The sequence below is a fragment of the Python bivittatus genome, unplaced genomic scaffold (assembly GCF_059951505.1).
Source record: "Python bivittatus isolate LINGU-HERP-01145 unplaced genomic scaffold, Pbiv_v1 ctg000350_np1212, whole genome shotgun sequence".
In the NCBI taxonomy this organism is placed as follows: Eukaryota; Metazoa; Chordata; class Lepidosauria; order Squamata; family Pythonidae; genus Python; species Python bivittatus.
This window is the reverse complement of record NW_028277074.1, coordinates 26,605,730-26,631,618: the sequence shown is the minus strand read 5'-3', so window position 1 is coordinate 26,631,618 and position 25,889 is coordinate 26,605,730. Positions and strand designations below refer to the sequence as shown.

At 37.7% G+C, this 25,889-nt stretch overlaps 1 protein-coding gene across 1 annotated transcript; it reads left to right on the top strand.

The window, feature by feature from the left end:
- The first annotated feature begins 1,276 nt into the window (after positions 1–1,276).
- CYBB (cytochrome b-245 beta chain) lies at positions 1,277–25,398 on the top strand. The gene is made up of 13 exons (XM_007424055.4): positions 1,277–1,350; positions 2,825–2,920; positions 5,669–5,779; positions 8,086–8,170; positions 9,123–9,268; positions 9,473–9,663; positions 12,685–12,811; positions 13,417–13,509; positions 13,847–14,100; positions 15,433–15,595; positions 16,848–16,994; positions 18,712–18,836; positions 21,169–25,398. The coding sequence occupies exons 1-13, from the start codon at positions 1,306–1,308 to the stop codon at positions 21,293–21,295; spliced, it is 1,710 nt and encodes a 569-aa protein (XP_007424117.1). The 5' UTR covers positions 1,277–1,305; the 3' UTR covers positions 21,296–25,398.
- The last annotated feature ends 491 nt before the right edge of the window (positions 25,399–25,889 follow it).

Sequence of the window (25,889 nt, the reverse complement as noted above, 5' to 3'; positions counted from 1 at the left end):
TAGTCAGTAAAACATCTAATGAATCACTAAAGGTGAGTTGGAGAGCAGATAGCTATATCATGCAATAGTGAAGAAACAGAACTGTCCACTGTTTCCATCTTTCGGGGGCGGGGAAAAAGGCTTTTGTTAATTTGTAATTTCACTCCATCTCCACATTTATGTAATTTCCCCCCACTGCTTATTTACAGCAATGGTTGAAGTGGATTGACCTGGATTTTATGGTTGTGAAAGGATTAAAAAAAAAAAAAACGCTCTGTCTACATTTTTACTCCATGAATGACGATCTACTTTACTCATATCTCCTCTTACTTTTCTCTAAACCAGTGTTTCTCAACCTTGGCAACTTTAAGATGTGTGGACTTCAACGCCCAGAATTCTTCAGCCAAAATGTCAGGGAATTCTGGGAGCTGATATCCACACATCTTAAAGTTGCTAAGGTTGAGAAACACTGCTCTAAACTAAAATCTCATTTTAATTGCTCCTTTCGATACTTTTTTCCCAGTTCTATAATATTTATAATATTATTTTTGATGTACAGTAACCAGAGCTGTAGACAGCATTGCAAGTGTGATAGTTCCAGAGGTTTATAAAAGAGGATTAATGTATCCACAATTTAATTTTCAGTTCCTTCCAATGATTTCTAACATGGAACTTGCCTTCTCTTTACAGCAACCACTCACTGGATTGACATTGTGACCAAGCTATCTAGTATGATGCCATACTATGATCTGTTCCCTGATCAGAATCATGTCAACTCACATTCAATCAAAGGGCAAAATAAAATGACCAGAACTGATTCAAAAGTACTAGTGTACAGTAACTAACACTCAGATTTCAAACAAGAACACCAGATCACCAGTGTGACTGCATTCTTTAAAAGACCTAGGTGAATGTAACAGGTATTATCTAGTGCCAAAAAGAATCAGACTCTTGAATAATATCTTGTTTGAGCAACTGCCCATAAAAGAAAGCAATCCTATAGGCAATCTGGTGTTACAATCCCATAATGGGTGTTATAACATTGCTAGAGCAAGCATGCTTTTTTCCAGAGAGATGTGGCATGCAGCATCTACAACAGTTGCATTCTCTATGAGTTTCCATTTTTAAGTATGAATATCTAAGGAGAATAGTGTGGACATTAAAAGTATTCTGAACACATGGAGGTTTAACTAATACATACAACATGAAATAAGGAAATGAATCATTGCAAGCCTTAGCTTGCACTTCCTTTTTTGTGGGGGAAAAGGGCACATACTGCATAACGATCAAACGCAGCTCAGCCTCCCATCAGTTCTCGCTGCCATCATGGGCAATTGGGTAGAGAACGAGGGACTCTCCATATGCGTCATTGTAAGTACATTCATTATGCATTTTAAGACTATTTTTCCCAGGGCTAAAATCCATTTACTTTCATAAAAGCATCTTCAACTCAAGAAATGGAAAAAAGGATCTAAACAAGAAACGTCTGATCATTTTGAATGTGTTATAGTTTTGATATATGCAGTATTTTAAGCAAGAAGAATTTATAGCTTTAAAAACAATTAATTATAGAGACCTCTCGGTGAAATATGAACCATCCTGCTGGGAAAATAAGAAATAAATACAATAAAAACCCCAAGTTTAGTTAAAGGGTGATAGTAATTTAATGGCTTGCATAAGAAATTACTGCCTGTTATCAATTATTATAAATTGTTATGTGAATAGATTGGCTGCCTATTTAAAATATATATTTTCTAGATTATAATCTTTCTTATTGCTTTAGTTGTTTTATGTTTTATATCATTATTTTATCTATGCTTTTAATTGTGTCTCTTTTTTTCCTATTAGCTACCTTTGAATGCCCTTTTGGCAACCAGTTTGATACCACCAAAATTCTTTGGAATTGATATGAAATTAGGCTGGACCATGAGACCATGGTTTACTGAATTTTTACCCAAATTCCTAGAATTTCTGATTATGCATTACTGTAGACATTGCCTTCAGAACCAAATAATTATTTATGTTACTAAAGTAACCATGTATAACAGAAAAAAAGATTTCCAGATAGACCCCACAATATGGACTAGCTTTCTGTATAACTAACTTTTGAAATGTACTAAAATATAATCAAAATGCTTGATCAGTAAGCAAACTGAACTCATGAAACTGACAATCATTGTTAAACCCCCCCCCCCCACAAAAGGTAAGATTTTAAGATTTTCAAGTTAACTTTGAGAAATCTCAGCTGTACTTTTTTCAGCCTTAACATTGCTGTGATCTGTCTTTGGGAAAATCAGAGAATGGTCATCATCTTCCCTCTGCCAGTGACATGGAGAAAGGGCCCAGAAGAGGCCTGGTTCTCCTTCTGGGAGCCATAATTCTTCCGCAGGTCCTGGGATATTAAATGGCAGCAGCGCTACTTACAGTAGCCAGTACTTTGAAGCATCATTTTTTTGCTGAACATTAGGTTGGGGATATGATTGAAAATTCAAAAACAGCAATGCAGTTCTAGGTGTCATCACCTGCCTACAGACCATCATAACACTAAGATAGTGTTGAAAAATGGCACACTTTACACTTGGGAAGGAAGCCCAGACTGCATGGTAGCTAATCCAATATTATTGTCTGAAGCTATTTGAACTTGTTGCTGAATGAAACTGCTACAAAAAGCAGAATTGGTTTAAACTGGGGTGCATAACCTTTGACTTTGCTGCTTTTCCCAAAGGCTGGGCTACAGTCCCCAGAACCCATCCTGATTACTAGATCTTGCAATTATAGTAGAAGTCCTGCAAAACCTATTATAAAGGGCTGTAAATAATTTCAGGCATTGTTTTTCTTCTTTCAGCTAATATGGCTGGGTCTAAATGTTTTCCTCTTTTGGTATTACTACTTAGTATATGATTGTAGGCCGCAGTTCTACTATACAAGACAGCTTCTTGGGGTAAGTCTATGCCACATGCTATTCGTCACCATGTTTCAGTTAACTTCATCACTGCTCTAACGTTTACTGGATATTGCAGTTAGGCTAATTGCAGTTCCAAATGTGCTTCTCCCAACTCATATGGCTAGTTCTAACTTTTCAAGGTGATCAGCTCCGAAAGACAGTAGTGATAGCCTCTGCAAATCCAACAAGGGAGGGTAGGCAGGACACTGTGACCAATTCAATTACATGGAGTCCTCCTCCTCAGTTTTTCTTTAGTGGCTGTTTTGTATTCTCAAAGATAGGTGTGTGTCCATAAAGTCTGTATGGTACTAGATCATTAATGCCAGCAGCCCCTCAGAACTCAGAACTCCAAGATAGTTAACCAAAATAGCCATGCATTATTTTCCACAAAGTCCATGGATTTTAATGAATTTAAGTATTGACCACAATTGGACTATGGCCACCTGTTGTTCAAGATGCAGGCAAAGATAGCTCCAGGGAGTTTATCTGACTTCTTCCTGAATCTACATATAATAGTGCTTCAGGATCGGTCTTCTGATTCTCTCCTCTTTGATGACTAGGTGCCTCAGTTTATTCTCTATAGCTGAGATCTGAAGTTCCCTTGGCTGTATTCATTCCTAACAATGTTTTCTTTCAGTTAAGAGTCAATCAAGTCATGTTTCTCAACCTTAGCAACTTTAAGATGTGTCAGCTAGAACTCCCAGAATTCCCCAGCCAGGTTCATGCACATATCTTAAAGTTGCTAATGTGGCTGGGGAATTCTGGGACTTCAAGTCCACACATCTTAACGTTAGTAAGGTTGAGAAACACTGGTCTACTTTCTCATGATCTCTGTTACCAGATCTGCCTCAGTTTCCCACCACCACCACCACCCCAATTTGACAATAAGTGTCCTTTCTTTCTGTTGTCCATGTGATTTTCAGCTCTTTGCTGTGCAGCTTGGAGAGGCCCAGCTAAGCCCTGAACATTTTTCTTTGCCACTACTAGGGAAAGACTTGAAGTTAAAACTGTACATTCCCAGTAACGATGACATAGGCAAAATACTGTTTCCCCACTTCTTTTAGCAGAAGAGAAACTACTGGGGAGAGCCAAAGTTAAACCCAGCCCCACCCAAATGATCCTGATCAGAATCACTGAAAGTTAGATGTTAAACTTTTCACAGAAATTCTGATTATTGCTGCTTCTGCTGTTAATTTTAAGAGACCAAAAGCCTGGTTTTTTGCCTGAAAAAACATCATGAACAAATGATACAGTATGATAATATTATGCTGAGAGTGAAACATCTAGGTACATGTATACTACCCTGCCATCTTCCCCTGTGATAAAAAGTCAAGCTGTTTTTCTCTGAAATGTTGCAACTTTTTTCAGCTTGACTATTATAAAATGCAGCTGTCTATTAAGCAATCTTAGAAGTCTCTGTTCAAGCCCATTTCCCCCTTTTTTTTGTCCTTGCACTTCATATCTGAATCAACTATCAAGCCAATAACACTCCTTGTTTAAAAATCATCATTGTAGGATTATAATCCTAATCCACCTCCCCAAAACAAAGTCACTGGAAGTCCTGCTTCATTTTTCTCTGGTACATCCATTACAAAGCAGAAGAAACAATGTGTGCATGAGGACTCCTTTGCCCTCCCCCCTTTGTTGCTCTGCAAATGCCTGTGATAGTGAGGTAGGAAGAACCTGGAACAGGCCACTACTACGGGGAGGCGGGTTTTCCAAGAAATATTCTTAGGTATTGCTTAAGAGTATTAACTCATCAAGAACCTGATACTTCCTGCTTTGTGCAGAAGTTTGAAACAGAGTTGCAGCAAGACACAGAGGGAAATAGTAACAACAATCTGTTACCAATTCATCTAGTCTAGTACAGCTGGGTAAATATAAAGCAGTGTAGGCTGTAGTCAGAGTATTTAAGTATTTCTCCTAAATCTCAATATGCAATGGTTAATCAGTGTTTCTCAACCGTGGCAACTTGAAGACATGTGGACTTCAACTCCCTACTGATCAAGCATGCCGGCTGGGGAATTCTGGGAGTTGAAATCCACACGTCTTGAAGTCGCCAAGGTTGAAAAACACTGAGTTAGATTCTTAGGAGAAACCCTTCCTGTTGTCCCTCTTAGAACACCTTCCTTCCCAACTTATGTTTAAGCAATACTTTGGGGTTCTTTTCCTTCCATGCTCCATCTTCTGATAACCTCTGCTCTGGGCCAGATGGTACTATTCCATCAACAGGATCACTTAAAATAAGTTCATCTCACCAGCTGAGGTGTTAGTCATCAGAAATAGTCTTGCCTCCATAGAAACTTTGTATTTAAATAATGTGAATCTGTCCCTTAGAGCCATACTGTGACATTCAGTTCATACCAGAGAGGTCAATTAGCTAATGTTATGCCAACTATACAAAGGTTCTTAGTACAAAATATTTTGCAGTTGGTGTTCTATTAATTCAGATTTCCCTATTTTTCTTTATGTTCATATATATTGCAGTAGGTTTCTATAAATGGCACCCCAGAAGCCCATGGCTCCTCTGCTGTTGCTAAACTACAACTCCCAGCATCCCTCTCTATTAACCATGTTGGCCAGGTCTGCTGAGAATAGCTCAGCAACACCTACAGCCTCTACATAGTTTTTAATGTTTTGCCCTCTCTGTGCAGGGAGTCAAACCCATTGGTCTTTTAGTTCTATTTAATTGCATCCTTGAATAATATTGCTTGGTTAATTATGGTCCTATTGTCTTACGTTTAGCCTTACTTGGCATTGGCTCGGGCACCCGCAGCATGCCTGAATTTCAACTGCCTATTAATTCTGCTTCCAGTCTGTCGAAATCTGCTTTCCTTTCTCAGAGGCTCAAGTGCAGTAAGTATTTACCATTATTAATTTAAAAAATACTCATCCTAAGCAAATAAGGTTGCCTTCCATTCTTTTAATCTAGTAGATTACCTACTATTAATGCAAATGTTGTGATAGTGAATGAAGCTTCTATGAAAATGTTGTTCTGACTTCTTTGCACAGCTAAAATATGAGACTATTCAGAGTAGATTCATTGATCGAAACCCAAAAAGGACTCTTTTGCCCACCCTGTTACTGACTGGATCACACATCTTATTAAGCCAGGCTTTTCTTAAATAATGTTGGTAAACCAACTATTGTGACCTGGGTTAGACATAAGGCTAAGCCATAATAAGTGGGTTCATTCGTGCATACCAAGCTATGGTTTGTTTTATTCATGGTTTTCTGAACAATCCAGAAACAAGCTAAAGTCAGTCTTAAAGACAATCAGGCTTAAAAAGCTATTTCTGATTTGTTTTTCCAATTTTTAAAAGTATTCTTTCCTCATACCTTGCAAGGAAAAATCAGTCTTCTCCAAACCGGGCACCTCTAGAGGTGTGGACCTCAACCTCCAGAACTCCCAGCAATGGTAACGCTGTCTAGTGAATTCTGGAATTTGACGTCAATACATCTGAAGGATGACCAGGTCAGGGAAGGCTGCAAAGAGGTTTGGGTGGTGCACAAAAAGCAAACCAGGAATAAGCAGAAAGCACAAACAAAACCTACATCCCTATTTAGAAATCATGCTAAACCAAAACTGCCATTGGTAGACCAACCAACAAAACATGGTTTCAAACTAACACAGCCTTATTTGTTCACTAATACACATCCACATTAACATGATGCCTAGCTAAAACCAAATCAACGTATTTATATATTTAGGCATGTACGTATTTTTATAGATATATCTCCAGCTTTAAAACCCATTTTTCCCAGGGCAGCTTACAGTATTTTAAAATTGCAAGATGAACAGTTTGAATAATAATTAAAACAAAATTAAAAGTTAATTATAATACTTACTAAAAACCATAAAAAGAGGAGGCAAAGTATATGTTTCTCTGTAGGGCATACATTTAAATTAATATAAAGATATCTTAAAAGGCCTGAAAGAAGAGGAAAAAAATGTCTTCGATGCCAAAAAGACAATAAATGTTCCTGCTAGGTATTCCTGCTAGATATTTCAGGTATGAAAAGGCCTGCTCTGAATAACCACTTTTGGCATTCAACATGGGAAGGTGCCTGAAGCAGGGCTTCCAGAGATCATTTTAGGTATGAATATACAGAAGGAGGTATCCTTGAAAGAGGTATGATTGGAGGAGGTATCCTTGGATACTATTGCCCAAAGTCATAAAAATCTTGATTGGTTATTATTAACATGTTACCTGGGACCAGAAATGAAGTGGGAAGATTTTATGAAACTGGCATAATAGCCTTATAATGCCAGTATTCTTGATGAGGTATTCTGTACTAACTGAAATTTCTATACTGTCTTCAAGGCAGCCTCACATATAACACAATTTAGTAGTCTAAACAAGAAGTTACCAGGATATGAACTCCTATATCAGAGCTACAGTAAGGGCCATGGCTGGCATACTAGCATAAGCTGGAAGAAGTCGTTTTGTGCCATAGGATCACTTGTGCCTCTAACGAAAGTAATGGATTTAGAGGGAGTGCAACTTCTTCCAGAACAAATTGAAAACCATACACCCAGACATATAAAGCATCCACTAACAGCTCCAAGTCTTGTCCAGACTGAACTTCAATTTATTGTTCCTTAACTAGTCCATAATTGTGGCATGTATTGTTTCAGCACTTCCATTGTTCACCCAGATGGATAAAAAGGAGAGACAGAGCTGATGACAATTTAAAGCTCTGAGTGATCTCACTCAATGCTTTCACATAGATATTTAAACAGGCTGGGGGATGAAATGTAACCTTGCAGAACCTTCCAACATAAACATCAGAAATCCTCCAGCACCATCTTCTGGAAATGGCCAACTTGGGCAGTCCCTCCAGAAGAATACCTTGGTTGATAATATTGGAAAATTACAGGAGAATCACTAGGGCTACATTCCACAGGACAAGCAAGTGGGTTTCATGATTGGATCATTAGGAGGAAGGCACTGAAAGAGTTTAAGATTTGGGCTTCAGACAGATTCAGTGGAATCAGGATAGGGACTGGCAATGAGGTCAGCAAATTTTATGCTGGCATTTTTCGGTACCAGCCCAATAATGGGTGGAGAGCACTTTAACTCAGTAGAGAGGAACAGGAGAGAGAGAGAGAGAGAGAGAGATTGCATTGCTGTATTTCACTTCTTCTTTTGTGTCTCTAGTGTTGCTCTGTGCGTGTCAGAAGACAGTTGGACAGGAACCTCACATTTCACAAACTGGTGGCCTGGATGATTGCACTACATACTGGTGGGTGTTCCAGAGTTCTACTTTATGTCAAAATCTCTTCAGTACAGTGAACAAAGTTTGTAATGGGAGAACAAGTTTCTGGAAAGGCATGAATAAAGAAGACAAAGCATTTGCTAAATCACTGTATTGCTGCAGCTTGGATATGATATGAACTTAGCCACTGTGCTTTATAAACCATGGCTTTTAGCTTTCTCTACTGTACAAACCCAATCATGGTCAACAAATTGCAATTACACAAGCCATGGTTTAGTACAGTATATAAATCCAGGCTCAAATGCTGAGCAACTACAGTAGAGCTGTAGAGGATGAATGAAACAGAAGTTTGTTCTATATAATTATATTTAATTTTAGATGCCTCAGGTCATCAAGTCCTATATAAAATATTAAAAAGAAATACTTTGTAGTCTTTTTGGTTTAAAAAAAAAGTAGAAAAAAGGAAAATAAATAATCTTGATATAAATTCACTGGATCTTTAGCAGTTTTTCACTAAATATGTGATAGCAAGATTTTTTTTTCTTGTCCTGTCAAATTCCTTCAGCATTAAATGCACTTATTCCACCTTGTTCTCAAAGTTCTTGTGCCGCTTTATATTTATTTCCAAACATTCAGTCTTAAAATATCTACTATTTTGTTCATATTTTGCACTAAACTATGGGGTGATTATTCACAGTTTAATGAAAATGCACCTCATTCCTCTAGGAGGAAAATAATGCAATTAAAATAACTGTGTGTACAACTTAAGAGTAGAAAAAAACATTGAGCTATATCTGTAAAGTAGATGCCCTAAAAAGACTTGTTTTTATATTTTATAGGATGTTTCAGTGCTCAAAATAGTTTTCAAAAAAAAACCCCTTTCCATTTGAAAAACCAAAGCGTTTTAAGAGTGCTTTATCTCTTTAATATGTTAATATATAATATATCCAGCTTTTTATTTATTTTTATTTTTTACCAGCAATCCATACAATTGCACATTTATTTAATGTTGAAAGATTGGTGGATGCACGCAATGAAAAAAATGGATCCATTCAGGCTGCACTGTCTAAACTGGGTGACCAGTCAGGTGAATCTTACCTGAATTTTGCCCGAAAAATGCTTCAGGTAAGGAGATGGGGAAAAAAATCAGAGGGTGATTGTTTCTCACACATACACACAAAAAGATTTTCATTTTTCCCTGCAATCACTGCTATCCCTTGTCATAATGCTTTTTCTTTTGGAACATTGTTCCCTGGCTTTGAAACTAAAGAATTTATGCAAGTCTGCCAGAATGGATGTATTTCTATCAACCTGCTTTTTCTTTTCCAGAACCCTGTAGGTGGCCTCTATGTGGCATTCACAACCTTGGCTGGCCTTAGTGGTGTCATCATTACACTGTGTCTAATACTGATTATCACATCATCCACCAAGACCATTCGCAGATCATACTTTGAAGTATTCTGGTTTACTCATCATCTCTTTGTTATTTTTTTTGCTGGCCTTGTCATCCATGGATTTGGGTAAGTATCTGCACTTATTTAGATATCACATTCAAGAACTACATAGAAACAGTATCAAAAGGACTTTCTTAGGACAACGTAAGAATATCAGACCCCTTCATGGATCACTGCCTTGTCGTGGCGAAGGGGCTTGCGTAACTCAGTGAAGCCATGAGCTATACCGTGCAGGGCCACCGAAGACGGACAGGTCATGACAGAGAGTTCTGACAAAATGTGGTCCACTGGAGGAGGAAATGGCAACCCACTCCAGTATTCTTGCCAAGAAAACCCCATGGACAATGTTAAAAGGCTAAAAGATATGACGCCGGAAGATGAGCCCCTCAGGTCGGAAGGTGTCCAATATGCTACTGGGGAAGAGCGGAGGGCAATTCCAAGTAGCTCCAGAAAGAGTGAAGCGGCTGGGCCAAAGCCGAAAGGACGTTCAGCTGTGGATGGATCTGGAAGCGAAAAGAAGGTCCGATGCTGTAAAGAACAATATTGTATAGGTACCTGGAATGTAAGATCTATGAACCAAGGCAAGCTGGATGTGGTCAAACATGAGATGACAAGATTGAACATCGACATCTTGGGAATCAGCAAATTGAAATGGACGGGAATGGGTGAATTTAATTCGGGTGACCATTATATCTACTACTGTGGGCAAGAAACCCTTAGAAGAAATGGAGTTGCACTCAGAGTCAATAAGAGAGTGGGAAAGGCAGTAATGGGGTACAACCTCAAAAACGACAGAATGATCTCAGTGCGTATCCAAGGCAAACCATTCAATATCACAGTCATCCAAGTCTATGCCCCAACCACTGATGCTGAAGAAGCTGAAGTTGACCGCTTCTATGAAGACCTACAACACCTTCTAGAACTAGCACCAAAAAAAGATGTCCTTTTCCTCATAGGGGATTGGAATGCTAAAGTAGGAAGTCAAGGAGTAATCGGAATAACAGGCAAATTTGGCCTTGGAGTACAAAATGAAGCAGGGCAAAGGCTAATAGAGTTCTGTCAAGAGAACAAGCTAGTCATAGCAAACACTCTTTTCCAACAACACAAGAGACGACTCTACACATGGACATCACCAGATGGTCAATACCAAAACCAGATTGATTATATACTTTGCAGCCAAAGATGGAGAAGCTCTATACAGACAGCAAAAACAAGACCAGGAGCTGACTGTGGCTCAGATCATGAGCTTCTTACTGCAAAATTTAGGCTTAAATTGAAGAATGTAGGGAAAACCACTAGACCACTCAGGTATGACTTAGATCATATTCCTTGTGAGTACACAGTGAAGGTGATGAATAGATTTAGAGGATTAGATTTGGTAGACAGAGTGCCTGAAGAACTATGGACGGAGGTCCGTAACATTGTACAGGAGGCAGCAACTAAAACCATCCCAAAGAAAAAGAAATGCAAGAAAGCAAAATGGCTGTCTGATGAGGCTTTACAAATAGCTGTGGAAAGAAGGAATGCGAAAAGCAAGGGTGAAAGGGAAAGATATAAGCAACTGAATGCAGATTTCCAGAGAATAGCAAGGAGAGATAAGAAGGCCTTCTTAAATGAACAATGCAAAGAAATTGAGGAAAACAATAGAATGGGGAAGACTAGAGATCTCTACAAGAAAATTGGAGATATGAAAGGAACGTTTAGTGCAAAGATGGGCATGATAAAGGACAAAAAAGGCAGGGACCTAACAGAAGCAGAAGAGATTAAGAAGAGGTGGCAAGAATACACAGAAGAACTATACAAGAAAGATCTTAATGTCCCTGATGTCCACGCTGGTGTGATCACTGACCTTGAGCCAGACATCCTAGAGAGTGAAGTCAAGTGGGCCTTAGGAAGCATTGCTAACAACAAAGCTAGTGGAGATGACAGTATTCCAGCTGAGTTATTTAAAATACTAAAAGATGATGGTGTTAAAGTGCTGCACTCAATATGCCATAATGTATGGCTGTGAGAGCTGGACCATAAAAAAGGCCGAGCGCCGAAGAATTGATGCCTTTGAACTGTGGTGCTGGAGAAGACTCTTGAGAGTCCCCTGGACTGCTAGGAGGTCAAACCAGTCAATCTTAAAGGAAATCAACCCTGATTGCTCATTGGAAGGATCGATAATGAAGCTCAAGCTCAGATATTTTGGTCACCTAATGCGAAGAGAGATCTCTTTGGAGAAGACCCTGATGCTGGGAAAGATTGAAGGCAAAAGGAGAAGAGGACGGCAGAGGATGAGATGGTTAGATAGCATCACTGAAGCAATGAGCATGAAATTGAGCAAACTCAGGGAGGCAGTGAAGAACAGGAAGGCCTGGCGCAATATGGTTCATGGGGTCACGAAGAGTCGGACACGACTTAACGACTAAACAACAACAACAAAAGAATATCAGAACAATAAACTACTGTAGTCTGTAATCCCATCATTCTTAACCTGATGGCCTTCAGATGTTTTAGACTATAGCTCCCATCAACTGGTCATGAAGTCTGGGCTTGATGGAATCATAGTCCAAAATATCTGAATGTGAGCTTTTGAAACAGCTGATACGAATGGGCTTCTTCCATGATTTTTTGCTTTTTAACGCTGAACTTGAAGATATTTTTATTTGGACCAGTTGCCGTTATTCTAAATATATAACTGTTTAAATTACATAGCCCATATGTAAGGATTGGAAAGTAGATAAAATGCAGGTACATAAATCAAGATTACTCAGTAAGTAATGGAAAAACATTGGCTTAAACATACTGTTCCTAGTTCATATATTGTACTAAGACATAACGTGATTTGTTACATTTTGCTTTAGTGTGATATATAAACCACACCAGTATGGCATTTTTAACATGCCATGATTACATCATGGCTTAGTATGAACGTCTAAATTATGATGGGTGACTTTCATGGGAAATGTATATCAATAAATATATATTTCATTAATACACTGTCTGCAGAATTAGTGGAAGATATTCATGTCATGCTTCTTTTTAATTGTTATGGATGTAATTATGCATTACTAATATTATTGCTACTAACACTGTTATTTGCAGACAAATTGTACGTGGCCAGACAGATATGAGCTTATCAGAGCATAAAGCAGACATGTGTATGAATTACACCAACTGGGGGAAAATATCTTCATGTCCTAAACCACAGTTTTCTGGAAACCCTCCCATGGTATGGTTTATTGCCTCCTTGTTAAAAAAAAATACACAGCTGTAAATATGCTGAATTTCTTAATGTTAATGTTAAAGAGTTTGCTGAAAGATAGGAAAATTAGTGAAAATAGTTGAGGGTTCAGTCGAACCGTGACTTATATGAACACTATTGTAAATATTTGGTTTAAAAATCTTTTCGCTTATATGTTCAAGAGCAGCTTCAGACAAAGGACAACATCTCTCTTAACAGGAATAGACTTTTGAAATTAGAGATTTGTGAAAGATGCAGCTTCCTATTAACCAGTTAAGCGTTTGCAAACAATGAAGTTCTCGTCTGAACAAGAATGCTGCATAATCACCCCTGTCTGACTTGACAACTGAAGCAGCTGTCTTTGTATTTAAGAGAGTGACTGGGTTCACAGTTTGTGCTAAATGATAATGTGATTTAGTTTTAGTTTAGCATGTTGTATGCACCTAGCCTCTGTGGTTTGAAAACCACAGCTTTAGCTGAATCACATTAGATGAATCCAAGGGGTAGTGTGAAGTGTGAATCTAGCCAGTGTCATTAAGAAAAGTTGGGCTTTTGTTCATTCCTCATTCTCCTTATACTCCTTCTGTTGACAGACATGGAAATGGGTCATTGGCCCTATGATTCTGTATGTCTGCGAGAGACTGGTGCGGTTTTGGCGCTCACAACAAAAGGTGGTTATTACAAAGGTAAGAGTCATAAAGGTGGCTTACATGTTTTAAGTCACTAAAAATGTTAGTCATTTTTCTGTCCCTTGTGGTCAGTGATCCCTAGAGATAATGAGTCTCAATGCTGGGAAGAAACTTCCAAATAAATCATCAAAATATATAATATATTTATTTGGAAGTCTCTTTCCAGCAGTAATATATTTAATAGTTAATAATCATGCAGGTAACATTTCCATTCAAATCATTATTGTAAATAAATATTGGAATACCTTTTGTTACTTCCTTCATCAAACTTGTGTTAACTCAGAACAAACTTTGGTTTCCTCTGGCATTCTGAGAACTTTATTTCTTGTGTCAGGTTGTCACACATCCTTTCCAAACCTTTGAGCTCCAGATGAAAAAGAAGGGCTTTAAGATGGAAGTTGGGCAGTATATTTTTGTCAAATGTCCTGCAGTGTCCATACTGGAATGGCATCCTTTCACACTGACTTCTGCCCCTGAAGAAGATTATTTCAGCATTCACATACGTGTTGTGGGAGACTGGACGGAAGGCTTATTTAAAGTTTGTGGATGTGACAAACAAGAACTCCAAGAAGCTTGGAAATTGCCTAAGTATGTACACATCATAACAGTAATTATATTTTTTATGAAGTGTCATGTTATATTGTCAATCATAACATTAAGTTTGGACCCTATCTCAGTGCTATTCACCACTTTCAGAATAGGAAAATCAATCTTAAATGGCTTAATTGTACCATGAAAGATCAGACACTCCTCAACACAAGGAGATGAATTTATCAGCAGTGGGAGCCCATACTAGAGTGCATTACAATTATTATTATTATTATTATGGTTGGTTGCACAGTCATCCAGGTGTTTAGACTGGATTTGGCATTTTTATCCACCTATCAAGTCCTTCCCAAGGACCTGGGATAGACAGATGTTGTTTGATGGTTTGATGGTGTTAAAGGTATCATCACAGGAATTAAGCTGTTCCAAATAAAGCTGCCTTTTGCAATTGACTGTTGGTGATTTTGTCAGTGACGATGGTCTTCAAGTGGTGCTCCAGATTTTCAGGGTTGCTCCTAAGGCACCTACAACTATTGGTACTATCTTTGCTTTCTTTTGCCACAGTCGTTCTATTTGGAGGTCTTTATATTTTGTGATTTTCTCCAGTTCTTTCTTTTCTATTCTGCTGCCTCCAGGTATTGCTATGTCCACTATCCAGACGTTTTTATCTATCTTATCAACAATTGTTAAGTCTGGGGTGTTGTGTGGCAGGTGCTTGTCTGCTTGAATTCTAAAATCCCAGAGCACTTTAGCTTCTTCATTTTCTATTACTTTGTTTGTTTAGTGGTCCCACCAGTTCTTGCTTGCAGGCAAATGGTATTTCTCGCAGATATTCCAATGCACCATTGTTGCTACCTTGTCATGTCATTGTTTATAATCAGTCTGTGCAATCATTTTGCAGAAGTTAACTACATAGTCCACTGTTTCTTCAGATTCTTTGCAGAGATGGCATTTGCTGTCTGTTGCGGTCTTCTCAATTATGGCTTCATATGCATTTGTTCTTAAGGCTTGGTCTTGTGCAGCCAGAAGTGGCCCTTCTGTCTCTTCTTTCAACTTTCCCACTCTTAGCCATTGGCAGGTCTTTTGTTATCTGCTTTGCCTGCTAGTTTTTTTGTGTACTGGCCATGTAATGCTTTGCCTTGCCATGTCTCTTTTCTGTTCTTCATTTGGTCTCTCTTATAGGCCAGTTCGGTGGTATCATCATCATCATCATCATCATCATCATCATCATCATCATCATCTCTGATCACAATAATATAAAATAATAACATTCTTCAAAATATGGAATAGTCCCTAAATACAGTAAAATTGGTTCCAGCCTGGTGGTAAGACTCAGTAACAATGATTATTTGAAACTTTATCTTCACATTCTAGGATAGCTGTAGATGGTCCCTTTGGTACTGCTAGTGAAGATGTGTTCAGTTATGAAACTGTGATGCTTGTTGGAGCTGGCATTGGGGTTACCCCTTTTGCATCCATCCTCAAATCTGTGTGGTACAAGTACTGCAATAATGCCATGGACCTAAAACTCAAAAAGGTAAGTCCCCAATCTGTCCCTGAGCATTCAACATTTGTTTTCTAGCAATGGACAGCATATGTAAAAATGGGGAGCTATATAAGCTCACTTGTGTGCAAAACTAGTACTTCACATCCAGGCTTGCCTACTCTGGTGTTTTTCAGATGTGTTAGACCTTGTAATTTCCAATTAATATGGCCAAATTGAAGAAGACAGATTTATATTGTAATCTGATGCTTAAATATATATAGAGAGAGACTGAGTGAGTGAGTGAGTTAGGACTAATCCTCACTTGCCTCTAACTATGGCATAAACATGTCCCAAAAACTGTTTTTTTCTGCTGTGTTCTCATGGAATTTCCTTTGTTTTATCCCTAGCTAATGTCAGAGACAGCTTAAAGTTATTCTTTTCTGTCCCAATTTTAAAATAGTGTTTCTCTCTTCTTCTGACATAATTTTCCATGAAAACTTTGGGTGTGCTTCACTGACTATTTGGTTGCTGATGTGGTTAGGGATTGGCACTTGCCTGGCTCCTATTGGCCCATGCATAATAACAACAATCACCACTCTGGCACCAAGACTTCCAAAGCTGGAATGGAGTGGAGAAAATGGTGCCTCCCCGAATGATCTACATTAACCATGGTACTACACAAAAAATAATGTGCAAACTGCAGCTGCATGATGCTGGTGTCAGGGTCACTGGCCAGCCACAGACATTTCTAGTGAGTCAGAAATAGTAATAATAATAATAACAGTGAAAAAAAAATATGGTCACACAAAGCCCTTGTTGGTAGAAGCCAAGAAAATCAGCAATGCGTCCAAAGGCGGCAGAATTAGCAAGACACGCTTCCTATTTTGGCTTGGTGAGATTGGACATCTGCCTTGGTAATGTCTGACCCTTGTCAAGTACTCAGGATCACTATAAATAAGGGTTTAGTGTTCTTTTGAAAAAGCACTAGACTGACTTTTTAAACATAAGTTTAGTGCTCTTTTGAAGGAATGCTAACCCGAGGAGGACAGTTTAAACTGGGAAAGACAGCTGGGTTTTGCCAGCTGTGTGTTGCTATTTCTGTTACCATGAATAAAAAATCAACTCATATTTCAAAGATTTCTGTTCCTGTCACTTCTAAGCAAGGTTGAAACCTACTGTTATTACAGCCGAGGGATTGTCACAGTCAACAGTATTTTGTGGGTTTGAGGAAAAGAAGGTGAACAAAATGATTTAACTGAAGATGATCTAATCATGTGATCATGTCCAATTTCACTCCTTCCAGATCTATTTTTACTGGCTCTGCCGAGACACCCATGCCTTTGAATGGTTTGCTGATCTCTTGCAATCAGTGGAGGCTCAAATGCAAGAAAAGGATCAAACAGACTTTCTCAGCTACAACATCTATCTTACTGGCTGGGATGAATCTCAGGTAACTGTTGGATCAAAGCAATTGGATCTTTAAGAAAAGAAGGCAATCACTGCATATCTCCCACTTTTATGGGGAGGGGGGCTGGATCCAGAATTACTCCTGCTCATGAATCCAACAGGCTATTATTGGCCATTTTCACTAGTTGTCACATTATGGATTCCACCACTGAGACACCACCACAAATATTTGAAAAGTAAATAAGGACAGCTGGCAGCAGATCAGGAATTACCAACAGATTGGCTTTTTCTCATGGATAATTGTGATCATACTGTTCTGAGACTAAAGCGTTATTGCTGAGAATAAAAGGCAAGTGGTGTAAACAAGCATTAATGCAAAGCACGCAAGCAAGCATATTTGTTACAGCTATGCAAATCTTTCAAAATAGGTACTTCAGAATACATGAGACTGTGTACAAAGCATCTTTTTGAACAGTTAACGCAGCAGCCAGCAGTATCTTCCAGCCATGCATGGCTGCTTCAAAAGTTGCTCCAGCTCTCTCTTCATGCATATCCATACACAGCCATTCCATTGAGCCATGCTTGTGCAGGGAGAACTAGGAGCAGTTTCTGGGGGGAAAAAACGCTGTGCATATCTGGAAAAGGTTGTAGCTATTCAACAAAAAAAGGAACTTGAAAGTGTTACGCATTCTGAAGCACTTCTTTCAGAGTATTTACATAGCTGTCATGTTTGTAAAAGCAACTGCTTTGTTTGTGTGGATACATGTGTTAGAAGAATATAAAAAGATCATGTTTTTTTTTTCAAGGAGAGAGGCATTCTACTCTTTCCTTCTTCCACCATCTGAATTAGCAATAAGTAAATTATATATTTTGATTGATTATGCGCCATCAAGTCCTTGTCAACTCTTAGCACAACCTCACAGATAGATTTTCTCCATGAAAATGATATATTTTAAGTGAGATTATTTATGCTATCTTTGCATAACAGATCTTTGTTTCAGTTCCTCGCTTCTGAGGCTAGCAGTCTTTTGGAAGACACATGACTCAGTCCTTTCTGAGTAGTATAGAAACAGTATAGTGAACCATTTCTCTCCCTGGATAAAAAAAAAAAACCTACAAATTTTGCATACAGCATGCACACTGGCAGCAAGATTATTAGGAGTAAGACTTGTCATTTCAGTTTTTCTTTTAAAGGAAATCACTGTTGGCTGTGGTTGTGATTTATTACATTTTAGGTTACTTTTAAAACTAATGATGGGGTAGAATATGGTAGAATGAAAATTATCTGTATGAAGCTGATTGTAGTTCAGTAAATATGCCCAGCATACTAAGGGGTCTTCTGCACTAGCAGAAGGAAAATTGGATCATTTGAAACGGGTAGATCAAAAATGACATCATGCATTCTTATCCTCAAGACACAGTTAGCAGACATAACTACACCAGGGCACACAGTCTTAAGAGATATTAAGAGGCCTCTTCTTCAGTTTTTCCTCCATCATATACATACCAGTTCGTTTTGTGTTACATTTTTTTCTGTTGGATACTATTGAGTTATTTGGGGGTTACTGTTAGGACAATCTCTTCTCTCTTTTATATCAAACACAGCTAACTCTGCTAATATTTCCCAATCTATTTCCTTCTAGATGTGTTGGACTTCAACTTCTGTGGGCCACACTGACTAGGAATTACAGCTGGAAGACATCTAGTTACAAAAAGTTGCCTAACTTTAATAAGGCTATTTCTTGTTTTTATCTTTCCAGGCAACTCATTTTACAATGCATCATGAGGAAGAGAAAGATGTGATTACAGGCTTGAAACAGAAAACCCAGTATGGAAGACCAAATTGGGAAAATGAGTTCAAAACAATTTCAGGCCAACATCCAAGGTAGATTTCTTGTACGATTACTAAATTTTATTCTATCAGCATATCATTATTTTTGTATCATGGGTTTAGTAAGTGCTGGTTCCAGTTAATTTTTGATATTTTAGGCTCAGCTGCAACATTACATGCAAGTGGTGACCATATTTTCTTGGAAAAAATAAAGAACAAACCTGAAAAAGGGGCACATCTGAAAGTGGTTCATAAAGATAATTTTTTAAAATTATTTATAACTTTGCTTTACAAAGGAAAATTCAAGAACAAAACCAAGAAAAACTTTACAAAAACACATATTCTAATAAAAATATCTATAATCAAACTGTACATGTAAATTTATTTTAAAAAGACAATTCAATTTCCATATTTTTCACATGAATGTGAAAGACTGTGCATTAAGTGGTACCATTTGTATGGTAAAAATTAAATGACCAAAGTAAAGGACAAAAGTGAGTTTTTCAAAAATAAATAAATCTAAAGGACAGCTTTCTGAAATAAAGGACTGTGCTTTGTAATCAAGGACATGTGATCACTGTACATACACTGTTGAAAGGAACTTGACATGAAGTCATAAGTCTGCTTGTTCTCTTGCAGTGAGGCCTAAAAGACTATCATCTGAATTTATACTATTAAGATTAGAAAAGCAAGTGGCCAATTGGGAAAACTCATGGTGAGACTAAAGTCCCCAGTCTGAAAGTCCTGGATGCTATAACCACTCATCTAATAAAGAATATATTTTTTAAATTATTTTATCCTACTGTTTTAGCCGAAAAAGAGCTAAGAATGGTATTTTATTTTCCCAATGAAATCAGTGAGATTTTGTCAGGAAACTGAAATGCTGAATTTTGTTTGATGAATATACTCCAAAGATATCTTCAAGGGCTCTGAAAACCACAGCTTAACTGTGTTATTTGTCTTGCTATAAATTTGCCCCATTCTTTTTTTTTAATAATAATTTTATTAAGGTTTACAAATACAAAGTTAAAAGACTAATACAAACTAAGAGAAATATAAAAAGTGAAGAAAAGAAAAATAAAAGTGCAAAGAGAAAGAAAAAGAAAAAGAAAAAGATAAAAAAAATAAGAAAAGAGGAATATTGACAAATGACTTCCCCCTCCTTCCAGACAAGTATAAACAATCACAGTAATTTAACATCTTCTCTAGTATTTCAGTAATAATATAAAAATCTTCTTCCTATATCTCATCTTTTATCAATAAACAAATTGTAAAAACTCATGATTCAGTCCTATTCAACAAAAGTCCATTAAGAGCTACCAGAAATAATAACATATATATTTTACCCTTAATCACATAAATCTGTTTTATATTCCAATTTACCATTGTAAAGCAAAAGAAATCTCTTTCCATTTATAAACAAATCTTTAAAGCCTTGTCATTCAGTCCTTGTCAATAAATAAATAAATAAATAAATAAATAAATAAATCCTTTAATAGCTACCATAAACCACAACATATATATTTTAACCCTGATCAAATAAATTCACTTCATAGTCCTTGTGTTTACTTTAAAAAGCTTGGTCTTTAATCCTGTCAAATAATATTCCACAAGCTGATTTCTTATCATTTTCTGTTTGTCTCCTCTCAGAAACTGCTTCAGTAGTTTAACACATCCCTTTTGTAAATCCAAAATAAGAAGAAATTTGCCCCATTCTGACAATATTTACATATCACATTCATTTCAGTTGGAATGACATCCAAATAAGAACAATGCATTCATTGATATGCAAATAATGTTACATACCATTATAGTTTTTCTTAAAGGATACAGAAAAGTTTGCTAAAAATATAGATCACATACATATTTCAAAAAATATCTAAACTAGATAACATTCTAAATTATTTACATTCTAACCTAGATTATTCGGTTCTAAAACCTAAAAGTAAAAATTGCTGAAAGTTTGGGGTCTTTGGATTTATTCAAACATGCATAATCATTGCTTTGACAATTGCCAAGACATGTGACAAGTTGCATATTTGAAGCAGTATGTTTTTCCATCATTAGAATTGCCACCAACAGACTTAGTTATCAAGACAGTTCACACTTCCAGCTGTGAGCCGTGGTAATTATGGGATACTGAATGATGTGTATGAATGTGTCAGTGAGAGCTTTCCAATTTCACTAAATCCAATCCAGATCTTGTGCAAAATCTGAGAATGCTATTACCAATGTTAAAGGGTGAGCTTATCTTATGGGAATTTTGATAAACATTAGGCAGTGCCGATTGTAATTCTTGTAGTGCAGTTCAATTTCCCAGTGGCAATATTTATATTATGTAGCATATTTGGGACCTAAAAATCTGTTTTTCTCTTTTTACCCTTAGTTCCAGGGTTGGTGTTTTCCTGTGTGGACCTGAAGCCTTGGCCGAAACTCTAAATAAGATGTGCATTAACAATTCAGATGCTGACCCAAGAGGCATACACTTTATATTCAACAAAGAAAATTTTTGAAGATGTACTTACCAATCTTAATTTAGCCATGATGTATTATACTTCGTTGGAATTTTGCTAAAAGTTTCAGGTGTGTTTGATACTGTAAAATTTAGAAGAAAAATACACGGTCTTAAACTGATCCTTTTCTAATCCCATGGCAAGTCTTCTTAAAAGGCTTAGGATATGTTAGCATTGTCAAACACAGACTGAGTTTATATTCTGTATTAAACCATCAGGGGATTTTTATTGTTTTAGGTTAGTGTGCAATCCAAATATATTGTGGTTTGCAAACTAAGGTTTATGGCATGCAGACCATGGGCCCTTTTGAATCTCCCAGCAGACCAAAATCTCATCCAGATTTAGTTCCTTACTCAACCACAAAACTCATTGGGTGATTTTGAACCAATCATTGTCTGTCAGCTCCACCGATTTCACAGGTTGCTACTGTTATTCAAACAAAGGACAGAGAGTCTATACAAGCAGCCCAAATACTCTAAGGTGCTCAACTGCAACGCTTCACTCATTATAAATCTCTTGAGGTTATATAAACAACATTTTTGCAGTCTCTGCTTCAAGCACCTAGATGGGTATCTGATATGACTCTTAGAATAGAAATAGGGCAACAGAAAGTGAGCGAGGACATGATTATTAATACTCACCTTTGGTTTAAATGCCATTTCTTCCTGCCAGGACTCATTCCATTAATCCTGGTAGACCAATGTCAATCTTCATGGTAACAAACAATGGTGGAGAAACTGATTCACTATGGCTTACCATGCAAACCACTGTTCTTGGAATGTTCTCAAGCTAGGAGAATTATTAGAGAAAGGGTTTTAAATACCGAAGATCAGAATGAGGTTAGCCATATTCCAGTCACATTAGAGCTTGTATAACATATCCTAGATGGGAGTCAAGCAGATATCTAGCTGTACTCGTTTCTGCTGCCCAAAAAAGCCATTTTAGGGCTAAGTTTGATATCTTACCCTCCACACTTCTTAATGGGAGATTTACCAGTGCCCCCATGTTTAAAAGAACTTGTCCTTGCAACATATGTTTTGTTGAGACCATCTAACATGTACTACTACACACCTCTGATTACCAGGCCAGTTGACAAATGCTCATTGTTCCTTTACTGACAAAATTAACTGGACGAAATGAAAATGTTCTTATTGCCTTGTTGTTAGATATTGTGTAATGTTGCTAATGTTGCCAAATTTTGCATAGCAGCAGTAAGATTTGCAGACAGATAACTAATGGGACTGGATATGGGGAAACAAATTGAAGGATTTGGGGACTTTTACCATTATTATTGATTGTATATTGTATAATTTGCCATGATTACTGATTGAGCAAATTTGTTTCCTGCTTGGTACTAATTTTATGAAATCGTAGTAGTTTGTCATAAAATCCACTGTGACATCATTGGGTTATTGAATTGTATTTTAATATGCTAATAGGTCACCAGTTTAGCATTCTAGCATCTAAGTAAATATATTTCTTATCAGCATTTTATTATTGATACTATTAATACAGTGCTCATTAACCTCTTAAATGTTATTTTCCTTAGTATCCCATTGACTGAACTCAGATTCTGCTTTAGCCTACTTTATTTGGATTTTATGTACTAATTTACCAGTTTCCTCTTTCTGTTCTTTTAAATCCTTTTTTTGAATTTTATAATTTTTGATGTAAAGCTGAACAAAATACTAGTCAGTGAACTTTTAACATACTTGTCTAGACAGAGAATTAAGGAAAGAAAAGGATGATATAAAAAGATACAGAGTTCTACAAAGTATTTAAAATAAGTACTATATAAAACATATAATGCAAATAAAGCTCTTCTTTTCAAAGTGTTAAAACTTTGCTATTACTTTTCAGTGTATTTTCTTAAAATAAATGCTAGGGTTTTTTTCCAAAATAGTTTAACTGAAAAGTAACAGCAAAGTTTTAATACTTTGAAAAGAAGAGCTTTATTTGTGGTAGTGATGGCAGATGAAGTTTTCCTGTTTAAACTTTCTTCTTAAATTGAGAGTTCTGCTTCAGTAAAGTTCATTATTTTCAATTTACTAAAATAATCACACCCAACTAACTTCCTTCTGCTTCCCAGATTTCTGATTCATTATGTTTACAGTTAAATAAAATGTAATTTTCTTTTAACTGTATACATAAGGGTAATTTTGCAAGAATGAAAGATAATTATATAGCATAAAGCTTATTGTAGAAATTTTTAACACACCCAAAAGTTGGTTTTCCCCCAACTTTTATAAGCACGTTGCTCTTTACCTAGGGTTACCAGATGTCCAGCAAACAGAGGGCATGTTCTCTTTTTTGTCTCCATGTCCTCTATCTGACAGGCATAGCCTTAAAATCAAATATTGTGTGGCTTTTTAAGTGGCTTTTTTTTTTTTTTTGGACTATTTTCACAACAGTAGTCATTCAAACTTTCATGTATTGTGACCTCGTAAGTTGTCTGCTTCTTTCTCTCCCTCGTCCACCAATACACTTGACAGCCTAGATTTACTGTATGTCATTTACTGTATTTCCTGATTCCAGCAATTGGTTTCAGTCCAGCCCCTTCAAATCTATGATCACTGTAGTCTGTAGATTACATGACCTGTCATACAGTTCAATGGTGAAGTTTGAAAAGTACATCATTGTCAATTCTATATTATTGCTAGCATATGTTCTTGAAAACAAAGATTTGTTGGAAAAATATTGCAATTGAAAAACCAGTCCTTCTGATGCTGGAAAAAGTATACAGTATATATTTTTTGCAGCTTTTTGCTGTAATTTTTTATTGTGGATGTCAAGAAAGTTAAACAGTTAGTGTGTCCTCCTTTCCCCCATTTGTCCTCCTTTCCTTGTCCATGTGCTCCTTTTCCTGTTCAGATATTTGGTAATCCTATCTTTATCTCACTTGCCCCACCTCACTTATCAACAGTGACAGTCACAAAAAGAGAGATTGTCATTATTGCGATACAACAATGTTCAGTGTTGTCAGTAGAAAGTTATTGAAGAGTTATGATTTCAAAGGCCCAGCGAAAGAAAATGGAGATTTGTGTGAAGCAAGCACCACAAATCTCTCTGGGTTAGTCAGAAGTAAAGTTTTATTGGAAGCGTTTGCAAAGGCTGGTGGGCTTCGTTGCAAATAAGAAGCCACACCCACATACACACTCTGGCCTAATTATATACATTCCCGATCGCAAGTCCTTCCCCTTTTCCCCATTGGCTAAGGTACTCTGCGTGTACAGTCTTTCTGGCCACTCTAGGATTTCTCCCTGGTCCCTCCCACCTCATCTATGGTAATTGCTCAAGGTTTCAGCTAATTGCATTATACTGATAAAGATTGCTCCAAATTAATTTGCATTTACATTGTCCCACACAAGGAGACAACTTCCTCTCCATCTGCCACTATTTGATAACCATAACACTTAACACTATTTCCTTATCTCTTACACAGCTGCACTCTTAGCATGCTCAAGCTACTATTTCTTTGTTAATAATAACATATTTTATCCATCTCTCACAATCCACCCTTTTTCTTTTTACTCTTTTATTATTGACACTGTCAAGCTCTTGTAGCATTATTGCAACTTCTTGTCGCCTTTGGTTTCTAACATCTCTGAGTGTGTGATGAGGTACCAGCCCTTCCAATTGGGAAAGCGTATTTTCACATTCCCTTTCTCTGGGGTTCTCTGTGTGAGAAGGCAGGGAGAAGTGAGGGCCTCAAACGAACCATGTTTGCTAGGGGAGAGTGCTGTGCACCATGGGGCAGCCTTGGGGGGGACGGCAGGAGGGAGGAAATACTGTAGGCAGGAGGCACGTTCGCACCAAAGTGAAGAGAAATGGCAGGGGGCGGCTGTTGGGTCAAGTGGGTATTGCAGTGTGTATTGCGCTGATTGGATTAGGAAAGTGGAATGTCTGCGGTTTTGCGGTTAATTAGCGGCGCTTCCTGGGCGGTAAAAAAAGGTGAGATTGTGAGCCAAGCCCTCTTAGGAGGGGGAGGACCGATAGGGGGTATAAAAAAACCTGTCAGACCTTGTTTCGGGGTTCCTCCATTGCTGTGGGAGGGACCCACCTTTGCAAACATGCCCAATAAAAAAACTTCTGTCTACTGGACACCCAAACCCGTGTCTGTCGTTTTCTGACAAAATTGGCGAGCCAGGCAGGAGTCCTCGACATGGACCGGACTGTGGGGAACCGGTGAGTAATCGGCCGTAACACCCCGTTGAGGTGTCTCCCGTTTTCCCCGGAGTCGGGTCCGGGACGGGACTCCAATCGCCAGTCAGACAGAAGTAAAGAGGAAGTCGGCCGACGAGGGGACCTCCGGGAGTTCTGGTGAGTACAGCCTACCCATAATCTCGGGGAGATTACCGTGGTTACGAGGCGTTGGATGCCGCAAGGGGACAGAAGAGTCCAGGACCTTCTGTAAGGTGGGAAACGTAGTCAGGAAGGATGGGTAAGGCGCAGAGTAAGAGTGTAAGGCCAGGGGCCAATGGGAAAAACGCAGTAGGGGGAATCCCCACGGATTCTCCATTAGGACAATTGTTGCAACAATGGGAGACACCCTGGTTGTGTCCATTCACCAGGGGTCTGGAAAAACCGACCATGA

Excerpts from the sequence above, each read along its gene's own strand:
- CYBB (XM_007424055.4), top strand. The coding sequence starts at position 1,306 with ATGGGCAATTGGGTAGAGAACGAGGGACTCTCCATATGCGTCATT. Across the intron at positions 9,664-12,684 it reads CTTGTCATCCATGGATTTGG|ACAAATTGTACGTGGCCAGA; the intron begins GTAAGTATCTGC and ends TGTTATTTGCAG. Across the intron at positions 14,101-15,432 it reads GAAGCTTGGAAATTGCCTAA|GATAGCTGTAGATGGTCCCT; the intron begins GTATGTACACAT and ends TTCACATTCTAG.